General features: G+C 43.5%; 1 protein-coding gene and 1 long non-coding RNA gene across 4 annotated transcripts; both read right to left on the reverse strand.

The window, feature by feature from the left end:
• Positions 1–50: 50 nt before the first annotated feature.
• On the reverse strand, positions 51–1,492 carry LOC105010868. 2 transcript variants are annotated; one of them, XR_002196953.1, is made up of 5 exons: positions 1,359–1,492; positions 837–916; positions 612–736; positions 414–499; positions 51–296 (listed from the first exon to the last, which is right to left on the reverse strand). It is a non-coding gene; the product is annotated as an uncharacterized LOC105010868 (long non-coding RNA). The 2 variants fall into 2 exon arrangements; XR_828040.2 differs by having other exon boundaries at positions 414–736.
• A 211-nt stretch (positions 1,493–1,703) lies between these two features.
• On the reverse strand, positions 1,704–7,052 carry abhd10a (abhydrolase domain containing 10, depalmitoylase a). 2 transcript variants are annotated; one of them, XM_020047818.3, is made up of 5 exons: positions 6,815–7,052; positions 5,802–5,985; positions 5,535–5,646; positions 5,133–5,270; positions 1,704–3,651 (listed from the first exon to the last, which is right to left on the reverse strand). In XM_020047818.3, the coding sequence occupies exons 1-5, from the start codon at positions 6,906–6,908 to the stop codon at positions 3,310–3,312; spliced, it is 870 nt and encodes a 289-aa protein (XP_019903377.1). In that variant the 5' UTR covers positions 6,909–7,052; the 3' UTR covers positions 1,704–3,309. The 2 variants fall into 2 exon arrangements, with proteins under 2 accessions (XP_019903377.1, XP_012989797.1); XM_013134343.4 differs by lacking the exon at positions 6,815–7,052 and adding an exon at positions 6,268–6,723.
• Between the last annotated feature and the right edge of the window lie 12,515 nt (positions 7,053–19,567).

Raw genomic sequence — 19,567 nt, forward strand, 5'->3', positions numbered from 1 at the left:
TTGAATCAAGCCTTATTTGGCTAGTAAGTATGTTACACCTCAGAAACCTGGTTTATAAATCCTATAAATGTTTTTATTCATATCCTTTATGTTACATGCATTTCAGAAAGTTACAGAAGCCTGTGCTATATCTTCAGAAACTAAACAAGCATGGGCAAAAATGTAATATGTTTCAACAGTGGCCGCTCAGGAACTCCACAGATCTTCTACAGACCATCTGTCACTGTCTGTTTGTCTGGCTGTCAAGGTGAGCACGAGCATTCCGTAGCATGTCCATATAGAGACGGTTGTTTTCACTGGAACACAGGAGAAATTTGACAAAAACACCAAATTAACAGGTAAGCCGTGCCATTAAATCGGAAAAGTTATGTGTCACTGCAGTTATATCTACGGTGATGAGATAAGAGACTCACGTAGCCACAGAACGGTCAAACATCAAGTGCCCCATATCCATGTAATACTGAGCATTGGTTCGGATAACAGTCCAGTACTCATCAGCCTTTGTTGGAAATAGAAATATTTAATATAATGTGCAAACACAAACACTATGTATTTTGTACATGTAGAAAAGCCTGGACAGGACAATGCAATAAAAAATCCCTAGATGACACCTGTTCCTGAACAGTGTAACCCCACTGATTCTGGGAGTGGTTGGGGTCCCAGTATCCGGATTGTCTCTTCAATCTGATTAATTGCTTTGCTTCTTCTTCCTTCACAAATGGAGCAGTAAAACCCCCTGTTCAAAATATTGAAAAACCTTTCAGTAAAATAAATATCTTGAATCAGACCTGTATTTTTTTTTTACTTCATTTACAATTTACTAGGTTTTACATTACCACTCAGGAGAGCAAGCAGTATGAACATCTTCATTTTTCTAACTTGAAAAAAAATATTTTAATCCAGGTTGTATCAAAGGCTAAAACAACAGGAGTATGAGTTATTAGCATTTTGCTCATGCACTTTTTTCACTTTCCTTCCATAAAATGCCTCCATTTCAACTAAACTGCATCATTTAAGTCAAAATATCATTGAACGTTCCATAGTTTAGTACTCCAGAACCCAATTGCACGTTTCCTGCCATGGCAACATACAAACATCTTCAACATGAACAATGTCAATTTTCTTTTATTGAAAAGAGCTTGTGAGAGCTTTGTTGCTCTCACAAGCCTGAATGAGACATCCAGATTCTCAAATCAGGTTAAAATATACACCATTGTGATCTGCATCTGTTCATTAACCTCTCATGAACTCATGAATTTGCAACATCATTTCACCCCATGTCCCCTTTTGTTGAGCACAGTCTCTTAAAGGGCTTTAAGTCAGGTCTGTAAAAGGTAGCAGAAATAAAGGAGATTTACCTGAAGCTGGAACTGTGAACCGCTTGCTCTGTGGCATGTGTGAAAGCCTCTGGGGCTCCTAGAATCTCACAGACAGATGTGAAGGGAACAGGACTTTCTTTCACAGGGTTTGAATGAATAGCATCATGCTTGCAAGGCACTGTTTCTGTGCCAGCAGTGGAAACCGATCATTCCTAAAAACCTGTCTGGCTCGGCTGGTGTTCTGCATCTTTAAGAACAAGTCAGCACTGAATATCACATAGTAGAGACACTGTAGTCTACAGAAATGCTAATTCTACTCCAAATATTTGCTTTTATAATAGAAACGACAGGCATGCCTCAGTCTGAAAATACTCAACATCGAACTTTTATTATTAAAATCAATGTTAACAAACCAGATTTTTTATTTTTTTGGAAATGATTACAAATAAAAACATTAACAATGAGACTTGCTTGAGGAAAACAGTGAACATTTGCAAACCTCTAAGTTAGCCCTGTTCAAAAAAGCCAGATGATCTTCCATATTTGGGAACTTAGATTTGTTTGTAGTGTTTACGTGAACTAATCCATTATACCTGCCCTATGGAAATAGAAACAATTTACTGTGATATGGAAAACATTGTAAATTCTGGTAGCATCTACATTGGCTGTGGTTTGTTGAGAACCAACCAGAGGAAATGTGTGAGAGCGACCTAAACCCTTAGCTCTTTCATTAATTCACTAGACCTGAAAGTGCATTTATCTGGGATCACATTACACTAACGACAGCCTATCAATCCGAATGACGCAGACAAGCTTATCATCAAGGACTTTCAGTAGCCACACACAGATTTATCCAGTAAAAAGGAATGTTTACTACTAAAAATTAACCTCTAAAGATGGGCTGCTGCTTACACTGCAATATTTGTCAGCTAACAGACGCTGCTCTGCCAACTCCTCAACAAGGCTAATTTCCAGGGGTGTGGTAGAGATGACATTATCCTTCTGCTTTTCAACCAAATCTAGAGATCTGCGTTATTTTAGAATAACAACAAGAGTGAAAACAACAACCTAAACATTGCAAGTAACCCAGAGTGGCATTTGTGGGATCTACTAAATTGTCATACTGGACACTGCACTAAAATAACTCACAACAATACATCCCCTTCCCCCCCATGATAACATTATAACACATTTAAAAGAAAACACACACAATGATTAAATTCTTCTTACATGAGTTGTCATGCAGTCCATGTTTTGTTCTGACCTTGTGTGCAAAAATCAAATGGTACTGATTAATCAATACTAACAGATGTTTTGTCAGCAACAGAATCAGACTTTACAGCAAATACAGAGAAGCAGACAAAGGGGCAGCGCATGGAAATCGGCATTAGGAAACAACAGTACAGCTAAAGAAAAGCCTGTTTTTGACTCATCTGTTCACAGACAATCCCAATAGCAGTTGCTTCTGCTGAGGACATTGTCAAGCACCTCAAATACTGTAACATCATTTGCTGCCTCCTATTGGTCTTTAAGAGCATGTGGATAAATACAACAAAGGCACATCTGCCCATTACACTTGATCAAGTAAAATTGACAGTGGATACATTATTTGAAAATATTTCCTTGCAAATGGACAAAGTGTGGCTGTACCTAATGGGCTACTGTAATAAGGGTGACCTTCCCAACCCCCCACACACTTACTGATGGCTTAACCATATAATTTACCAGACCACATTGTGGGAATAAATAAACTTCACAGAAGGCCCAAGGTTTGGTATTAGTGTGACCAAAGTGGCCTGGAAGCGGTAAATAACATCCTAACCAAAGTCTTTGCAGACAGCCAGAAGAAAATAGAGTTCATTTTCTTCACAGTATTTTCTACAGTATCACCTTGATTTTGTAACGCATGGGAAACACAGCAGCCTGAGTGTGGAGCAGTTGGGGGCGAGGTGGTTGGATTCACCGGGGACATTGTCCTGGTTTTGGCCTCTCAAACCAAAGTGGTCAGCTTGTCTATCAGGTCATCGATGGTGTAAACGATGAGCTTGATGTCGTGCTTCTCTGTCATGCGGTGTTGGCCGTGCTTGCGTAAGATGACGTCGACGTCGTTGCTAAGCACGCGCTCGGCTACCTGCATGGAGATGTGCCAGGGCACCTCCTGGTCCTTCATCCCGTGGATGAGTCTCACAGGGCAGGTCACTGGAATGGGGCTCTGCAGAACACAGTGCTGCTCCGCCTCCTTCAGGAACTCCGTGGTGAACGTGACAGAGCCCGTCTCATTGTATTTCGTAGGAATTATCCACTGCCCCTCCTCTTCGATCTCCTTCCTCGTCTGCATGGACAAGAAGGTGATAAGGCTTACATTTAAGCTGAATGGTGACATAATTTAAGATGGCAACCATTTTAAAATGTATACAGAATATTATAGAGTTATAGAGTTCCTTTTCTTAAACAATGGGAAAAGAGAAACAAATCCATGGTTTACTCCTTTGAACAAAGATTACAAACAAACTTTAGCTGAGTTTTCAAATGACTTATTTTTTCATGACGATGCAGGGCTAGAATACCAATACAGAATCTTGTACACATGCTGAGCGATGCTTATAACGGCCACTCTGTTACTCTATGCTTGTAAACACATCTCAGTGGTTGGATGTGTTGTGGCGCCATCTTTAGGATCGTTACCAAATTATCTTGAAATGACCAAAAACTAAATAAAAATTACAAAATTGGTAAATAAGGTTTTTGATAAGAAAGGTCATAACATTTTACAACTAGCTAGGTTGTTTTGTACAACAATTAGTACTTAGGCGGTTTGACTACGACACGAAAGCTAGCATATTCTGCTAAGCTTGCTAGTGTGTTAGCTGTCAGCAACTCAGTCAGAGCCATTTTATCACAAATGGAAGGGACTGGACTAATCATTGCAGCATTTACAACAATAAATATATTCCAACAAAGCTAGCTACTGTTTATAAGTTATTAACTGCTAGATAACATTATTTTGAGTTTTCCTAAAGTCAGCTGTGTTGTTGGTACAAAGCCTACTATATTAACATAATGCTGGCAGACTCCTGTTCCAGATGCTGAGGGCCAACAGGTAATCATTGAGTCCATATTGTACCAGATAATTCTTGAGAATGTGAGGTCATCAGTCAAAAAGCTGAAGCTTAACCAAAAGTACAATGATCCAAAACACACAAGCAAAGTTTCAACAGAATAGCTCAAAAAGAAGAAATGGAGGGTTATGTAATGGTCCAGATCTCAATCCTATCAAAATGCCTTGGGGGAACTTAAGCAGACGGTTCATGCGAGAAAACCCTCGAACATGATGAGTTGAAACAGTACTGCAAAGAACGGACAACAATTCCTCCAAGTCAATGTAAGAGACTTGTAGACAGTTACATTACATGGCCGCATAAAATATTTCAGCTGAAGTGGAGCTATCGAAGAACACCCGCTATCGAAGTTAGAGGTATGCATACTTCTTCTGCACTATGAAATTGTACTTCTGTAGATTTTTGAAGAATAAATGATTGATGTTTCAGTGTAATTTGTTAAACTAAGTTACTGTCATTGGCAAATGATGTTGAAGTGAAAATATCCAAATGTACTTATTCACATGACTGTAGCTTTTACACAAACAATGTTTTAAAGATAACCTTGCTGTGTATGTCTGGCTCTAACACATTCCACTGATTTATTTTGTGTTCATAAACAAATTGATGTAACTGATTTAGAACTGACACTGAGTAAGGTTAGTTAGAGGCTGTTGAGGCAACACAAAATGGCATATTTCAAATGATTACTGACCTCAATAGGAAGTGAATTGAAGAGGGTTACAAAGTGGTCGGCTGCTGTAGAGATGCCCACCATTGCCGCAGTTCTTTCTGGGCGAGCTATGGCTGCCAGACACATCAGCCACCCTCCCATACTGGAGCCAACCAGAATCTGTATCATCAGAACAATACTCAGGATCATAAATGCTCCTGTAATGACAGCACTGATATTCATAGTATCACTTATACACACAGAAAATGATATATGCCTATTATACAACTGAAGGACAAGCAGCGGTTCATAACAAATAATTTCATATTTATCATCCTTCAGGGCTAGTTTTAGTAGTAACGCCCCCCAAACATTAAAATAAAACATATTTTTTAACTGGTTGATAGACTCTGCTAATCAAAGAAACACAGATGAAATACATACTTGTGGTCCCTCCACAAGCTCGTCCAAAACATATAGAACATCCTTCTTCCAAGTGCCCACAGTGCCGTCTACCATTTCCCCTTCAGATGACCCACAGCCTGTATAGTCAAACCTGGGAAAGACCACATACATCGATCGGATGACAGCTTCCTATAACACAATGAGGGAATAAACCCCGGCAACATCAAGGAATGACATATGGGTAGGCCTACATATCAGACAGCTTCGTTTTCTATTAATTACTGGGTATGATAATGGCTACCTTACCTCAGGTAAGAGTGGCCTAGTGATTGGCAGAACTCCTCAAGCGCTTCTGCTTTCTTCCCACCCATGTTAGAGGCAAACCCTGGCAAGAAGACTACGCCTGGGCTTTTCCCATTCACTTTTCTATACGCCAACTTCGGCAGGTTAGGGCGAACTGCATACTGCACTGTAGATTTGTCTCTTGCTCCTGTAAAACATGAAATTATTTTGTGTGTTTCCACAACAAATCGGGCAATCTCAAAACCCATGATGTCCTTCAGTGATATTGCTTGTCATACTAATTTAATTTGGCATTACAGACAATGGTACAAGGGCGTTTGAAAACAAGGGTTTGGTTTGTGGTTCTAATTTCGGAGTCTTATTCGTTCCCTAACGGTCATGATAGTCGTTAGTAAAATAACATTAGCTACTGACAATGTAGTTAACGAACTGTGAATTGTCAGACTTTCATCTTTTCAGTAGAGTATACCTCATGTTATGTTGTAATCTAGATAGCCATCCACAGTATTGCAATGAAGACAATACTGTACACCAGCTATGCCTTTTCTTTTACTGAAGAAGACAGCTAGCTTCGTTCCTGTACAGTTACTTTAGCACGCGGTCCTTCACTTGTTTGCTAACCGAACAAAACTAACATGAAATACCCACTGAGGTTAAACAGTTAATAGCAAGCACACTCTGGTCAGCTAGCTGGCTAACATTAGCTAACTCGGGTCCTAGTAGGGAGATAACATTCGTTGGAACATCTGCATAATATATGGCTAGTTAGCCAGTAACGATAACTACTCAGTGTTTTAATGTATATGTATTAAGCTGCCAGTTAATGTAGCCAGAAATTAGCTAGAGTAACTAACTACTTAACGTTACCGAGCAAGCTAGTTAGCTAAACTTGGTCGGCATCTCTAACGATTGACAGTCAGTAGTGACACACCCCCTGTACAACATTTATGGTTTTCTGCAATTATTCAACGTTTCACATTTGTGAGATCAATTCAAAGGGTTTGAATAGTACTCACCCGAAAACCATTTTTTTTTTCTTTGAACATTTAATTGGAAAACTGTTCTGAAATGTCTTGCTAGTAGTGTAGACGCCATTCTGACCCGCGGCATTCACTGTAACACAGAGCGAAAGGACAAGACGAGTACTGCGAAAATCTGCCAGCAAATATGTCTCTAGATTTTACTGTCTTTCTTTAAACAGGTACATTTTACTGTTTTTGTAAAAAAAAAATATATATATATATTTAGCGGTTTACTTTCGTCGATAAAGTGTATTTTCCCTTCCCATAACGGAATTTAGTTTATTTTATGAAATTATTCACCCACCCAGTTGGCGGAGACAAAACACCTTTTTGACTAACAAAGATGATAATTTTGCTTACATCATTCAGATCTCCGCAAATGCATAGGGATAAGGGCTTCGGGGTCAAATTTGTGATATCGACAAGAAGTTGTCACCAAAAGCCTTTTCTCAATTATTATTTCTTGAATTCCCTCTCCTTTCCTTCTGAAACCAATTGCATAAGCCAGAGGTTCTTACACTCTGACCTTCTATGAAGGGGGCATGAAGAGAAGGCATTGAGTGATACACTTCCACTTGAACTTGGATATTAATTTACATTTACTATGTTGAAGTGCACAGGAAGTACCATAGAGGGCTTTTGCCATTTTAAAGTAATCAGCCTTGTTCATGAAGATAAAAATGACTACAAGTGACTATCAACTGACTGCATCATCAGTAACAACTCAAATTTTATATATTGTTTTGATTCTCTGAACACACAAAGCAGATACCAGACACCAATCGGGTCATCACAACTGCCCCTTTTCATCAACCATTGGGCATGTTATTGTTGTATCATAGATTCCAAAGAGAAACTCATACACAACGGGAATTTATCTTTATTAGGACTCATTTCTGTAGCCAGCAATACACACACAAGCACCCACTAGCACACACTCCCACGGCGTGTTCTTCTCTGCTTTTAACAGTGCTACAGCCCACAAACAAGGTGCGCCACCGCCCCCTCCTGGCCAACTCCAATACCACCCTTAACATATAACAGTTATCATTCCAAATGGCAAAGGCACAACAAGGACAACTGCATTCTTAGAACGTGCTTGTGCTGGCCAGACCAAAAAAAGGTTAAAAGGTCTTCCGTTTCTGTTGTTGGCATAGTGGAAGGGGCCATATGAATTGGTAAGGAAAGTCTCACCTTAGTAAATTATTGACTCTGTCACCCTGGAGAAAAGGTCAAAAAAAGGTCAAAAAGGTTGAAAAAGGTGTGAAACTGGTCAATCACGTGAACCTATTAAATAAGAATGACAAGAGAGAAGCCAATTCCAGGCTAAACATGTCACCAGCTACAGAGGAAGAGAAGGCAAGGGCCCAGATTGCATTCAGACCCTAACCCTTAATCAACCAGGGACATAAAGAAAGTCATGCACCAGTTCCAGCACATCTATATCCCTGTTTGAGTCATGACTTACCCACCACTATATCTACACAGAGCCTGTTAAGAAAGTGCACATACGGCTGTAACAAATCCCAAAGTCTGGCTGGCCAGGCAGAAGGTGAGGGAGACTTTTCGTCTTGGGGTCAATAAAAATGACTACCAAATTGTTGTCCATTTCAATAGTCATGGTGCTCAGCGACCTGAAAAAAAACACCTGCGTGTCAAGGTCCCCATAGTCAGCCCCACCGAAGTGGTCACTGGAGGTCAAGCATAGGAGGAACTTGCAAATTACACAAAATTGGGGAAGTAGTATCTCTAAGGATTTGAGGTGGGAAACATGATGTTTGCTATTAGCTTGTGCAAAGTGTTTAATTGTGCTGACAGTACTTCTTCCTTCAATACCTCATACAGGGCTGGAATGTGGCTTGTGAAGAGGGCTGGTTAGCCAAAGACGAATAAGATCCCACCTTTGAAACTGGGACAACCTATGAAAGGCACAGCCATGCATCTGGCCACATCATATATGTACTGAGGTATGCACACACACACACACACACACACACAAGTACAGTGTAATAAATAAAGAAGACAAAGAAGACAATGAATATAATTAAATATATTAATGAGGAGGAACACTACTCCACAGGCATGCGATGGTGGAGGGAACTAAGGTACGGGCTTACCTATGCAAATGTATGTTCCATCTTGATACTGGCCGTTTTGCGGCCTACTATATTTGTCCTGGGTCCGCCTACTGTGGATCATGGTGCTGTGGTCAGCGCTGTTCATGAAAGTTTGGGGTTTGTTTGTGTGTGTATGTCTGAGATGAGTGTGTGTGGGGGTGTAGGTGTGCATTAAAAAATATGACCATTATCTTAATCTAGTGAGTAATTTTCACCTACTTCCATTAATTTTGCTGTACTTTCTTCCCAGATAACTAGAATGCAAAGATGCTGTCCAGATAAAAGGAAAGATGGGAAAGTCTCAGCATTGTTGTGCTTTTGGCATTCCTTTACTCACAACACACCAGAGTCAATTAGGAACTGGTTAAAGTTCAACATGTCATCATTCAGCCCCATGTCCTTGAGGTTCAGAAAGAAAGAGGGTGTGCACTGAATCGAGATTACAATATCATGATGTTTCATTATAATGGTGGAGAAATAATTTGTCAAAGTAATCATTGTGTGTAAACATTACATACATAAGAGTGAAAGTAATATTCTCCATTTCTGGGGTAGCGACTCTCCACACATCAAATACTTTAACATTCTTCATGTAAATATTGAAGAATTCGTCAGAGTTAGGAGCTCGACCAGAGAAGGACCAAGCCAACCAAGAACTGGCCCAGCAGCAGTTGAGTTCCACTCCATCAACCATATTAGTGTAAGGAATATCTGGTTCCAGAGCTTTCCTACAAACAGATATGAAAATGTCAGTGGAGGGTGATAAATATGGTGTTCCACTGCATTGTGGACTAACGTGAAACTCTCCACTGACCATTGAACAACACATGAAAGCCATGTGGGGAAGAGAAGCACCAGTTTTTGACCCAGCTCATAAAACGTGGGCATCAGCTGACGATATTCATTGCCTTCTCTTGATAACTCATCTCTAGATATTCATTGCCTTCTCTAGATGGTCATTTAATGTGCGCATAATAACCATGGAATTTTACATAATCACTAGACCGGACAGGCCATTACAACTCTGGAAAAAGGTCTCTTAATTTTAACCCTTCTGTTCCTCACTCAAAACCTTCCTTTTCAACTTTTTTGGAAAGGAAAGAAGAAGTTGCAGTGTTCTCTTAATTTAAAAAGTCACAGGTGTGGGAAATTGACCATTAATTGCTATTTTAATCTGTGTCTGTCACCTTGTGTGTCTGTAACAAGGCCAAACATTCAAGGGTATGTAAACTTTTGATCAGGGCCATTTGAGTGATTTCTGTTATCATTATGATTTAAAAAGGAGCCAAACAACTATGTGGTAATAAATTGCTTCATATGATCACTATCCTTAAATAAAAGAGAATTTTATGCATGGTCTGTCATATTTTCAAAATCAATGCCAAAATTGCACAATTTCTGCCAGGGTATGCAAACTTCTGAGCACAAATGAACAACCACTAACACTAAATAAGATGTGCAAGACTCACACTGAATGAACCAAGTCAACAACATTTCGTTAGAGGAAGATGCGATACTCCAGACCCAACAATGCAGAAGAGCTGAAGGCCACTATCAGAGCAACCTGGGCTCTCATAACACCTGAGCAGTACCACAGACTGATCGACTCCATGCCACGCCGCATTGCTGCAGTAATTCAGGCAAAAGGAGCCCCAACTAAGTATTGAGTGCTGTACATGCTCATACTTTTCATGTTCATACTTTTCAGTTGGCCAACATTTCTAAAAATAATTTTTTTGTATTGGTCTTAAGTAATATTTAAATTTTCGGAGATACTAGTCGTCAGTTATAATCATCACAATTAAAAGAAATAAACATTTGAAATATATCAGTCTGTGTGTAATGAATGAATATAATATACAAGTTTCACTTTTTGAATGGAATTACTGAAATAAATCAACTTTCTGATGATATTCTAATTTTATGACCAGCACCTGTATGTACTATTGTATTTTTGTCACGGTACGGTGCGGATCAGCGCCACTGTGCCGTGCACTACCAGTTTCTGTCACTCCACAAACTCATCCCGGACTCATTCATTTTCTTGTCTCCCATCATCACTCACACCAGGTCCAAATTATGTCATCACCATGTGTTTAAATGTTTCTCCTCTGCTTCCCTCACTTGTCGATTATTGTTGCTATGTCACATGTATGTATGTGGCTGTGCTAAGCCAGCTCTTTACTTTCATTCAGTTTTTGTACTAAGTGTTTGTTTAAATTAAAAAGTCCCCAAAAATAGTTTGGGTAAGATGGTTCCCAATACTCTACTTCACTAATTAATGTTGGGAATGTAGGTTAGCTCTCTTGCCTTCATCTGCTGTTGGGAATTTAGGCTAGTTCTCTTGCCTTCATCTGCAAATGCAATCGAAGTGCTTTAACTGATGTGATCTCTAGGCTAAACTTTTTTTTTTAACTACTGCAGCTACTAAAGCATTCAAATTTGATTGACAGCTGTGTATTTTGCTAGTATACAGCCTCAGCAAGCCATGCATGCAAAGATTATTTGCTTTCTGTCCGTCATGCTTTACCTACTATTCTATGTTGATAAGTAGGATAAATGTGCCCGTCCATGGCAATCAAAAATCTGTCGTGAACGGTGGCAGCCCATTCATCACTTTGCTTCCGCATATTCTGGACATTCTCTTTGAAACGGGTGAGCGCACTGCAAATCCCAGATGCATCAATGTTCTGTTTTTGCAGAGTGTTGTATAAAACATCAACTTCTGGCATAAGGAAGAAAAAAAAATCCAGCAGCTGCAGAAAGGCTCGGTCCCAGAGTTTTTTTGACAGGTCGTATGCCTTACTTATGGTGGCCTCATCCCATCCTGGTTGTGTGCGTATGTCCTCCATACACAGGAGCAGCACGGTTTTCCCAAACTGCATTGACAGTTCTACTTTTAAAGTTCCATCGTACAGCGGGTGGCCTTGGAATGCGTCTCTGTGTTGCCTCAGCAAGTGCCGCAACGTTTTGTCAGAGAAAAAGATGACAAAAGCAGTTAAATCTGCAAAAAAAACACCTTCAGGATGCTCATCCTTGCTGAACAAAGTTGCTGCAAGGTAAGGTTCAGCTGGTGAGCATAGCAGTGAACAAACTGGGCATGTGGGTATGTCTCTTTCATTAGTGTCTGTACCACTCAGACGTTTCCACTCATTACAGCCGCACCATCATAAGTCTGAGCGATCAGCTTTTCTCCCAGCTTTAGTGGTTCCAGCACACGCTTGATGCTATTAGAGAGGCTGAGTCCAGTTTTATCTTTGACTTCCACAAACTCCAAAAACCTCTCTCTCACTGTATTGTCAGGCAACATGTATCGCAACACAATCACCATTTGTGATTTACAGGAGACAGCTGTCTCATCTGCCTGTATGGCAACAAATGATGTCTCGTCCACTTGCTTGGCAATCTCCTCCCTGTACACTTCATACATACAATCTAACAGTTCGTTTTGTACAGTGCTAGATGTCCCTTTGAAGATGGGCTGTGCGTCATAGTGCCTCTGAAGTCTCGAATCGCCCTCACACAGTCTCGAAAATGCATCTGAATATTCCAGGATTCAGGGAGTCCACCAACTCGTTGTGCCCCTGCAGTGCGGTTTCACATTTTCCACACAGTTTAATACATGTTATGATCCAACTGAGAACGTACCAGTTTTCCTCCACCTGTTTGTTATGCTGCTCAATGGAGCACCTGTATGCACTGTCAACTTGGGCTGTGACATTTACCCTTCCAAGTAAGCCCAATTTCACAGCATTGTCCAGATGACTCCTGCTGCTCTCATGTTTTGCAATCCTCTCAGAAAGATGTTTCAAATCTTTGAAACCCGTCCTCGACCAAGTACCATCTCCACCAAATAGCAGACATGGAAAACAGAAGAGTGCCTTCTTTTGTATACTAACCGTTAGCCACTTTTTCTTCAAATACCGCTCCACGTTAAACCTGTGGTTACTTTTACCAGCAGTTTGAGTGATGACAATATCCTGTGGCTGATGGTTACCAAGTCGCTTTACTTCAAGTTTCTCCTCCAAATTAAGGGTTTCAAACCGGTGCTCGAGTATGAAATCCACTTTATTCATTTTCTCAAGTTATCTGGTGTTTGTGAAGCTAACAAGCTAGCTAAGACAATCTACCCTCCTTGCTCTTCTTGCCGACTAATGTTGGCGCCAGACAGACCGACAGCCAATCAGGTCTGAAATAGGAAATGACGCTGTAGTGGGGCTAATGTCTGTCAGCTCCACTTGGCATCAAATTTGTGTGATCTACATTAATGTGTATTAATATTTTCACACGTACAATGTACATTGCATTGTGAGAGAGGGGCTAGTCCCACATTTACACTTAGCCAATGGTCTACTACTGCGAACTCGAATCGGTAGAACGCAGTCTGAAGCAGCAAGGCAGGGATCAATGAACATGAAACAAAATCCTACGCCTCGACAGAAATAAAAATAAATGTTGTTCCAGTTCTTTCTGTTGACAACAGGTGGGGCTTTACCTCACCTGCCCCTAATGACCAGTCACTCCAGGACCTTAATGTGCTTCATGAGCCACTCCTTTGTTTCCTTGGTCATGTGTTTTGGGTCAATGTCATGCTGGAATACCCATCCTCGATCCATTTTCAATGCCCTGGCTGAGGGAAGGAGGTTCTAATCCAAGATTTGACGGTACATGGTCCCGTCCATTGTCCCTTTGATGCAGTGAAGTTGTCCTGACCCCTTAGCAGAAACCCCCCCCCCAAAGCATATTGTTTCCACCTCCATGTTTGACGGTGGGGATGGTGTTTTTGGGGTCATAGGCAGCATTCCTCCTCCTCCACAGCAAGTTGAGTTGATGCTAAAGAGCTCAGTTTTCCTCTGAATCATTCAGATGTTCTTTGGCTAACTTCAGACGGGCCTGTACATGTGCTTTCTTGAGCAGGGGGACCTTGTGGGCTCTTTCATGGTGTAGTGTTACCAATTGTTTTTTTTGTGACTGTGGTCCCAGCTGCCTTGAGATCATTGGCAAGATCCTCTCGTGTAGTTTTGGTCTGATTCCTCATCGTTCTCATGATCATTGCAACTCCACGAGGTGAGATTTTGCATGGAGCCCCAGACCGAGGGAGATTGACAGTTCTTCTGTGTTTCTTTCATTTGCGAATAATCGCTCCAACTGTTGTCACCTTCTCACCAAGCTGCTTGGCGATGGTCTTGTACCCCATTCCAGCCTTGTGTAGGTCTACAATCTTGTCCCTGACATCCTTGGACAGCTCTTTGGTCTTGGCCATGGTGGAGAGTTTGGAATCTGATTGTTTCTGTGGACAGGTGTCTTTTATACAGGTAATAAACTGAGATTAGAGCACTCCCTTTAAGAGTGTGCTCCTAATCTCAGCTCGTTACCTGCATAAAAGACACTTGGGAGCCAGAAATCTTTCTGATTGAGAGGGGATCAAATACTTATTTCACTAATTAAAATGCATTCAATATGTAAAATCTGACATGCTTTTCAGGATTTTAATTTTTTTATTCTCTCTCACTGTTCAAATAAACCTACCATTAAAATGATAGACTGATCATTTCTTTGTCAGTGGGCAAATGTATAAAATTAGTTGGGGATCAAATACTTTTTTCCCTCACTGTACTTTCATTTTCAATTGTTACATACATATAGCTACCTCGGAAACCTCTGCTTCTATCCCTGCATTTCAGTTGCACATGCTCCCTTACTCCTTCAATTTGCCTCGATTTCAAACTCAGAATGTCATTGAGAACTATTTCTCACTTAAGTAAATTATACTTAACGCCTGTACATTTTCTGTATATTTGTACATTTTCCACTGCACATTTAGAACTGCCATGTGTAATGTATTTGCATTAATTGCACATCTATACATTCCACTTGTATATACATACATACATACATACATACATCTTCTTCCGCTTCATCCAGGGCCGGGTCGCGGGGGCAGCAGTCTAAGCAGAGATGCCCAGACTTCCCTCTCCCCAGACACTTCTTCCAGCTCTTCCGGGGGGACACCGAGGCATTCCCAGGCCAGCCGGGAGACATAGTCCCTCCAGCGTGTCCTAGGTCTTCCCCGGGGTCTCCTCCCGGTGGGACGGGACCGGAACACCTTCCCAGGAAGGCGTTCCGGAGGCATCCGAAACAGATGCCCAAGCCACCTCAGCTGACCCCTCTCGATGTGGAGGAGCAGCGGCTCTACTCTGAGCTACTCCCGGGTGACCGAGCTTCTCACCCTAACTCTAAGGGAACGCCCAGCCACCCTGCGGAGAAAGCTCATTTCGGCCGGCTGTATCCGGGATCTTGTCCTTTCGGTCATGACCCAAAGCTCATGACCATAGGTGAGAGTAGGAACGTAGATTGACCGGTAAATCGAGAGCTTCGCCTTGCCTTTCTTCACCACGACAGACCGATACATCGACTGCATTACTGCAGAAGCTGCACCGATCCGTCTGTCAATCTCCCGTTCCATCCTTCCCTCACTCGTGAACAAGACCCCTAGATACTTAAACTCCTCCACTTGAGGCAGGCACTCTCCACCAACCTGAAGTGAGCAAGCCACCCTTATCCGACTGAGGACCATGGCCTCGGATTTGGAGGTACTGATTCTCATCCCCACCGCTTCACACTCGGCTGCAAACCGTCCCAGCGCATGCTGAAGGTCCTGGTTTGAAGAGGCCAACACGACAACATCATCCGCAAAGAGCAGAGACGAAATCGTGTGGTCCCCAAACCTGACACCCTCCGGCCCCTGGCTGCGCCTAGAAATTCTGTCCATAAAAATTATGAACAGAACCGGCGACAAAGGGCAGCCCTGCCGGAGTCCAACATGGACTGGGAACAAGTCTGACTTACTGCCGGCAATGCGGACCAAGCTCCTGCTTCGGTCGTACAGGGACCTGACAGCCCTTAGCAAAGGACCCAGGACCCCATATTCCCGAAGCACTCTCCACAGGATGCCGCGAGGGACACAGTCGAATGCCTTCTCCAAATCCACAAAACACATGTGGATTGGTTGGGAAAACTCCCATGAACCCTCCAACACCCCGTAGAGGGTATAGAGCTGGTCCAGTGTTCCACGGCCAGGACGAAAACCACACTGTTCCTCCTGAATCCGAGGTTCTACTATCGGCCGTATTCTCCTCTCCAGAGCCCTGGCATAGACTTTCCCGGGGAGGCTGAGAATTGTGATCCTATAGTTGGAACACACCCTCCGGTCCCCCTTCTTAAAAAGAGGGACCACCACCCCGGTCTGCCATCCCAAAGGCACTGTCCCCGACCGCCACGCGATGTTGCACAGGCGTGTCAACCAAGACAGCCCCACAACATCCAGAGACTTGAGGTACTCAGGGCGGATCTCATCCAACCCTGGTGCCTTGTCACCGAGGAGTTTCTTGACCACCTCAGTGACTTCAGCCTGGGTGATGGACGAGTCCACCTCTGAGCCCTCATCCTCTGCTTCCTCAATGGAAGATGTGACGGCGGGATTGAGGAGATCCTCGAAGTACTCCTTCCACCGCCCGACGACATCCCCAGTTGAGGTCAACAGCTGCCCACCTCTACTGTAAACAGCACTGTTTCCCTCTCCTGAGGCGCCGGACGGTTTGCCAGAATCTCTTCGAGGCCAGCTGATAGTCCTTCTCCATGGCCTCACCGAACTCCTCCCAGGCCCGAGTTTTTGCCTCCACAACCACCCGGGCTGCAGTCCGCTTGGCCTGTCGGTACCCGTCAGCTGCCTCAGGAGTCCCACAAGCCAACCAGGCCTGATAGGACTCCTTCTTCAGCTTGACGGCATCCCTTACTTCCGGTGTCCACCACCAGGTTCGGGGATTGCCGCCTCGACAGGCACCGGAGACCTTATGGCCACAGCTCCGAGCGGCCGCTTCGACAATGGCGGTGGAGAACATGGTCCACTCGGACTCAATATCTCCAGCCTCCCTCGGGATCCAGTCGAAGCTCTGTCGGAGGTGGGAGTTAAAGATCTCTCTGACAGGAGACTCGGCCAGATGTTCCCAGCAGACCCTTACAGTACGCTTGGGCCTGCCGAGTCTGTCCAGCTTCCTCCCCCGCCATCGGATCCAACTCACCACCAGGTGGTGATCAGTTGACAGCTCCGCCCCTCTCTTCACCCGAGTGTCCAAGACATACAGCCGCAGGTCAGATGAAACGACAACAAAGTCGATCATCGACCTGCGGCCTAGGGTGTCCTGGTGCCATGTGCACTGATGGACACACTTATGCTTGAACATGGTGTTCGTTATGGACAAACTCTGACTAGCACAGAAGTCCAATAACTGAACACCACTCGGGTTCAGATCAGGGGGGCCGTTCCTCCCAATCACGCCCCTCCAGGTGTCACTGTCGTTGCCCACGTGGGCGTTGAAGTCCCCCAGTAGAACGATAGAGTCCCCAGTTGGAGCACTTTCCAGCACCCCTCCCTGAGACTCCAAGAAGGTCGGGTACTCTGCACTGCCGTTCGGCCCATAGGCACAAACAACAGTGAGAGACCTATCCCCGACCCGAAGGCGCAGGGAAACGACCCTCTCGTTCACCGGGGTAAACTCCAACACATGGCAGCAGAGCTGGGGAGCTATAAGCAAACCCACACCAGCCCGCCGCCTCTCACCATGGGCAACTTCAGAGTGGTGAAGAGTCCATCCTCACTCAAGGAGTGTGGTTCCAGAGCCCAAGCCGTGCGTAGAGGTGATCCCGACTACCTCCAGTCGGAACCTCTCAACCTCACGCACGATCTCAGGCTCCTTCCCCGCCATCGAGGTGACGTTCCACGTCCCTAGAGCTAGTTTCCGTGTCCAGGGATCGGGTTGCCTAGGCCCCTGCCTTCGACTGCCGCCCGATCCTCTACGCACCGGCCCCTTATGGTCCCTCCTGTGGGTGGTGAGCCCACGGGAAGGCGGCCCCACGTCGCTCCTTCGGGCTATGCCCGGCCGGGCCCCATGGGGAAATGCCCGGCCACCAGGCGCTCGCGTGCGAGCCCCAACCCCGGGCCTGGCTCCAGGGTGGGGCCCCAGCTGCGCCATACCGGGCGACGTCACGGAACTCAAATCATTTTTCATCATTAAGGGGTGTTTTGAACCGCTCTTAGTCTGACCCGTTGCCCTATACATTCCACTTGTACATACATATACTTAATACATTTACATTTTTCTGCACTCCTCTATTTGCCCTTCTGGTTAGATGCCAACTGCATTTCGTTGTACTGTACCTTGACAATGTTCACTGACAATAAAGTTGAATCTAAAAAAATAATCTAATCCGCAACAACAGTTTTCGAATGTGCTAACATAATTACAAAATGTTTTTTATAATTATCATATAGCCTATGAAAATTATAGTTACCCCAAATGTTTGAATAGTAGAATACACTCACCTAAAGGATTATTAGAAACACCTGTTCAATTTCTCATTAATGCTATTAATCTAATCAACCAATCACATGGCAGTTACTTCAATCCATTTAGGGGTGTGGTCCTGGTCAAGACAATCTCCTGAACTCCAAACTGAATGTCAGAATGGGAAAGAAAGGTGATTTAAGCAATTTTGAGCGTGGCATGGTTGTTGGTGCCAGAAGAGCCGGTCTGAGTATTTTACAATCTGCTCAGTTACTGGGATTTTCACACACAACCATTTCTAGGGTTTACAAAGAATGGTGTGAAAAGGGAAAAACATCCAGTATGCGGCAGTCCTGTGGGCGAAAATGCCTTGTTGATGCTAGAGGTCAGAGGAGAATGGGCCGACTGATTCAAGCGGATAGAAGAGCAACTTTGACTGAAATAACCACTCGTTACAACCGAGGTATGCAGCAAAGCATTTGTGAAGCCACAACACGCACAACCTTGAGGCGGATGGGCTACAACAGCAGAAGACCCCACCGGGTACCACTCATCTCCACTACAAATAGGAAAAAGAGGCTACAATTTGCACAAGCTCACCAAAAATGGACAGTTGAAGACTGGAAGAATGTTGCCTGGTCTGATGAGTCTCGATTTCTGTTGAGACATTCAGATGGTAGAGTCAGAATTTGGCGTAAACAGAATGAGAACATGGATCCATCATGCCTTGTTACCACTGTGCAGACTGGTGGTGGTGGTGTAATGGTGTGGGGGATGTTTTCTTGGCACACTTTAGGCCCCTTAGTGCCAATTGGGCATTGTTTAAATGCCACGGCCTACCTGAGCATTGTTTCTGACCATGTCCATCCCTTTATGACCACCATGTGCCCATCCTCTGATGGCTACTTCCAGCAGGATAATGCACCATGTCACAAAGCTCGAATCATTTCAAATTGGTTTCTTGAACATGACAATGAGTTCACTGTACTGAAATGGCCCCCACAGTCACCAGATCTCAACCCAATAGAGCATCTTTGGGATGTAGTGGAACGGGAGCTTCGTGCCCTGGATGTGCATCCCACAAATCTCCATCAACTGCAAGACACTATCCTATCAATGTGGGCCAACATTTCTAAAGAATGCTTTCAGCACCTTGTTGAATCAATGCCACGTAGAATTAAGACAGTTCTGAAGGCGAAAGGGGGTCAAACACAGAATTAGTATGGTGTTCCTAATAATCCTTTAGGTGAGTGTATATAGCAGGCCTTCATTTCTATTACGATTTT

The sequence above is a fragment of the Esox lucius genome, chromosome 7 (genome assembly GCF_011004845.1).
Source record: "Esox lucius isolate fEsoLuc1 chromosome 7, fEsoLuc1.pri, whole genome shotgun sequence".
NCBI lineage: Eukaryota > Metazoa > Chordata > Actinopteri > Esociformes > Esocidae > Esox > Esox lucius.

Coding starts and splice junctions, on each gene's coding strand:
- abhd10a (XM_020047818.3), bottom strand. CDS start 6,908: ATGCCGCGGGTCAGAATGGCGTCTACACTACTAGCAAGACATTTCAGA. Junction 5,647..5,801: donor CTAGGCCACTCTTACCTGAG/GTAAGGTAGCCA, acceptor GGTCTTTCCCAG/GTTTGACTATACAGGCTGTG. Junction 3,652..5,132: donor TCAATTCACTTCCTATTGAG/GTCAGTAATCAT, acceptor TTGTCCATGCAG/ACGAGGAAGGAGATCGAAGA.